General features: G+C 45.7%; 1 protein-coding gene across 1 annotated transcript; it reads left to right on the forward strand.

The window, feature by feature from the left end:
• Positions 1–1,122: 1,122 nt before the first annotated feature.
• LOC145110951 (uncharacterized) lies at positions 1,123–2,019 on the forward strand. The gene is made up of 2 exons (XM_079047263.1): positions 1,123–1,596; positions 1,909–2,019. Exons 1-2 carry the CDS (start codon positions 1,123–1,125, stop codon positions 2,017–2,019), a joined length of 585 nt encoding a protein of 194 aa, XP_078903389.1.
• The last annotated feature ends 2,030 nt before the right edge of the window (positions 2,020–4,049 follow it).

Consider the following 4,049-nt stretch of genomic DNA (forward strand, 5'->3'; position numbering starts at 1 on the left):
AAACGAAATTTTTGGTCTTGAATTTTGGGATGTTACAAGTTGGTATCCGAGCCTTGGTTTGAGGGATTCGGAAAAACTTCCGGGTGTGTCTGAACTCAAACTGAGGACTTGGTATGAATGTTTTCAAAAGAGAATCATATTTTTATAAAAAGGGTTTTAAAAAGGAGAAAAATGGTTGATGCATGCAATCGACCGAGCTCAAGTAAGTGGTTCCCAAAATACCAATACATGTTTGTTATGTGATATGAATATGTGATTCGCATGATAGATTAGAGCTAAGGATCTAGGAGAGATGCCTTTGTATGCTTGTATGAGCTTGTAGATTTGCATGCTAGAACTGGTCAGCCAGAGGTAGGATGGCCTGTTTAGGTTATGTCTGATTGTGTGAGCCTTTGAATTACATGCTAGTATAGATTCCTGATAAGAGGATAGAATGGATTGTTTGGTTAGATTTTACGTTTGTCTGAATGCAGCTTGCTTTGTGCTTTGCGGGAGTTCGAGTGATGGGAGTTAGCTACTAGATGAATACGATAAGTCACATGTGACCAGGGTTGAATAATCTCAGAGTGCTAACCGTTGTAGGGACGAGTCCTTTACTCGAAGGATTATCCGAACCTCACCACATGTGATGGTATTCATGTAGTGGTTAATTGGCATTACGAAGAGTCTTTCAGCAGCTGAGGACTGGGTAGGTTCGGGAACCTAGGAAAGCTTAGGATATGCTTCATTGAGCCTAGCAGTGCGGTGTAGTGAGTTTTGGTGCTTTTATTGAGAAAGTGACCTAGAGGATTCGGGATGATTGCTGAGGAAAGTATGGATAGGTGTGGAAGGTAGTATTGGGCCCGTACTACTAAAAGCACAGGATCTATACTCGAATCGGTGAAATTATTGGAGAATCTAAGAAGCTTGTGGGGAAAGGACCCTTGGTTATGTTTTCACTCTTGGAATGTCGTATTTCAGTTGGAGATGAGCTCTTAGGGAGATGGTCCAGGTTCGGGTTCTGGCTCAGGTGCAGACGCTGAGTCGATTAGTGAGCAGTTGCGAGAGTTCATTTCATCAGAGGTTTCTCACTGTGTTTCAGAGATAGTGGATGAGCAATTGGGCACATTTCGTACGAAGGTAATGGCTCTCATTGGAGCTCGCACACTAACTTCCCGGGAGTTTCGTGCTTGTGGAGCTCCTGCGTTTCATGGGGAGAGGGATCCTATTATCAGTAGGAGGTGGTTAGCAGATGTGGCTAACGCATTCAGGACGAGTTTTTTCCCTGATGAGGGAAAGGTCAGATATGCTTCCTGCCTGTTGAAGGATCGAGCACGTGATTCGTGGGAAGAGATCGGTAGTGAGTTGGGTAATGATGCGGTCGATGCTATGTCGTGGGATGAATTTTCGATCAGATTTCGAGCTGAGTTTGAACCAGTGATTGAGGTACAACATTTGGTGCGAGAGTTACTGGATCTCCGCCAAACTACGGAGACTGTGGCAGAGATTACTGCCAAGTTTCGAGAGAGCGCACTATTTGTACCACAATATGTAGCCGATGAGGAGATGAAAAAAGTGAGGTATCATGACATGCTGCGGTATTACATCAAGAAGTTTGTGAGTATTTCAGGGTGCGAGACCCTGAATGACATGATCTTTAGAGCCCGAGAACGGGAGATTGATTTGGAGCACATTGAGAAGAGGAGGGCAGATCAGGTGCACAATTTGGAGGGTTCCGGGAAGAGACCCAAGACTTTTGACCAGCATGCGATAGGACGGCAGGACCGGAGTTAGTACAGCACGTGCGGGAAACTGCACAAGGGAGTTTGTCGTTCCAGGGGTGTAGGCTGCTACAAGTGTGGCAGTGTTGGTCACGTCAGCAGGGATAGCCACCAGAGGGCGAATCCATTGTGTTTTCACTGTGATCAGGTGGTCCACAAGAAGGCCAATTGCCCGACGATGAGGGGAGGAGAAGGAAGTGCATCTTTTCCAGTTACTTTGAGGATTACTGATGGGCGAGAGGATAGGGCTTTGCAGTGACAGACGATAGAGATCAGGATTCTAGCAGGCCATGTGGCAGGTATGTATCTTTAACTCAGTTCGGTCCTATCTGTACTTAGAGATTTTATTTTTCCCGCATTGGTTGAGAGTAGTGTAGCTATGGGTTATCCTTTCTCTTGTATTTATATTATATTTTCAAGAAACACCATATGCCAATTGCATACCGGGAATTATTAGTAAGGTCATTTCCTCTTGCTGGTTCGGAAGCATTCAATATTATTTTGGTTACGGTCGAGATCGGTCCAGGGGCATTACATGACGGTCCGAGGTCAGGATTCAGCAGGGTGGATATCCACCACCGTTAGGATTCGGTGAAGTACAGTCTTTGTGCTAGGGATAGTTTTTGGAAGTATCAAGAGAAGCATTCTATCGCTAAAGAAGTTGCGCTGAGCATCGGCTAATTGGACTTTAAGGTTGAGATGGACATCGGGTTAAGCTAATGGGGTCATTAGTATTGGGATTTCAGAAGGCACTCATCTAGTCTTCAGTAATTGTATGATCTTTAGAGTAGGCTAGTAATGGCTCACTAGCAAGACTGAGCGTTGGTAGTCAGCGTGTCTATAGGATAAGGAAGGAAGGAATGGGAATCCTCCAACACTCGCGTGACGTGAAGACTTAGTCGATTCTAAGTGGGGGAGAAACAATCATGTCACAGAAGTAGGATCGGTTTTGAAACTGGGATAAGTTTCGCATTCAGGTTAGGAAGACAGGTGGCCAAGCGGTTGTGTGGCGTAAGGATAGTGTAAGTTGGGAGTTCGAAAAACTTGCCAACATTGAGGTTGTGTCCTCGTGATGATTGATAGCAGGTCTCAAGGAATCAGGATGGGGATTTCAGTCAGGACATGAGTTCAGCTCGGGATAGTAGGTCGTACATGTATGCTCGATTATGGGTGTGTTCGGATTAGTAGTCAGCGAAAGACCATGGTCAGCGGTTTAGTAGTAGGAAAGTGATATCAGATTGCGGGATTGCTGTAGCATTCACTAGTAGCCAGTCAGCATGGAAAGTGTTGTAAGACTGCGGGATAGCCGTAGCATTCACTAGTAGCCAGTCGGCTTGGAAAGTGTTGTAAGACTGCGGGATAGCCGTAACATTCAATAGTAGCGAGTCGGCGGGGGAGATTTGTAGCACCTGGTTCTTGGTACGTATTCTGTTATTTAAATCTTTGAGTATTTCGCATGTTTGGCCTTGGACTCGGCGAGTCAAAGGCTCGACTCGCCGAGTAGGAGAGGGAAGGGGCACGGGGTTTAAGTCGCGGACTCGCCGAGTCGGGTCCCAGACTCGGCGAGTAGCCTCTGTCTGGACAAAAACCCTAATCTGAGGGTTTGCACCCTATTTAAACAACCTTATGCAGCCCCCATCGCCCCTTTATGCTTCCAGAAACCCCTCATATCAAACCCTAGCCGTTTTTGAGAAGATCTAAGACTTTTTGAGTGATTCTTGTGAGGTTTGACCTCAAGGAAGAAGGAAGAGCATAGAAGGATCAAGAGGGGACTGAAGGATTCGAGTTTGGTTCATCATTTGCAGTCTTTGGAAGGTATAAAGTCTGAACCTTGCTCATTCATTTGTTAGATCCCTCTTTGAGGTGATTTAGGGCTTTTATAAGCCATTTTTGGTGGCCAACCATGTTTGCAAACATGGTTGGGGGTTTGGGCTTCTGTATCATGTCGTTTTATGAATCACAAGTCAGATCTAGGTTGCTTTTGCACCCAAGGAAGGCCCCATGCAACAAAAGAACCATTTTAGAGCCTTTTAAGCTCTAATGTCCCATGCATGCACGTAAAGTTTTTAACTTTACGTGCTAGATCGAGTCCAGGGGTTGGGATCTATCATTTGGTCAAGTGTTGTTCATCTGAAATCGAAGTTTTAGTGAGGGGATGAGACCGACTCGGCGAGTCCATTCTTGGACGCGGCGAGTCTAAGGGTTTTGCCCTTTCTGTTGAGGGTCAAAAGAACCCAGTTGAGTGTGGAAAGGTTTTACGGGGGTCCCAGGGAGTGACCCAACGTTCTG

Source organism: Lactuca virosa, chromosome 5, assembly GCF_052849685.1.
Source record: "Lactuca virosa cultivar CGN04683 chromosome 5, Lactuca_virosa_CGN04683_v6, whole genome shotgun sequence".
Classification (NCBI taxonomy): Eukaryota; Viridiplantae; Streptophyta; class Magnoliopsida; order Asterales; family Asteraceae; genus Lactuca; species Lactuca virosa.

Excerpts from the sequence above, each read along its gene's own strand:
- LOC145110951 (XM_079047263.1), top strand. The coding sequence starts at position 1,123 with ATGGCTCTCATTGGAGCTCGCACACTAACTTCCCGGGAGTTTCGTGCT. Across the intron at positions 1,597-1,908 it reads GGTATTACATCAAGAAGTTT|GTGGTCCACAAGAAGGCCAA; the intron begins GTGAGTATTTCA and ends CACTGTGATCAG.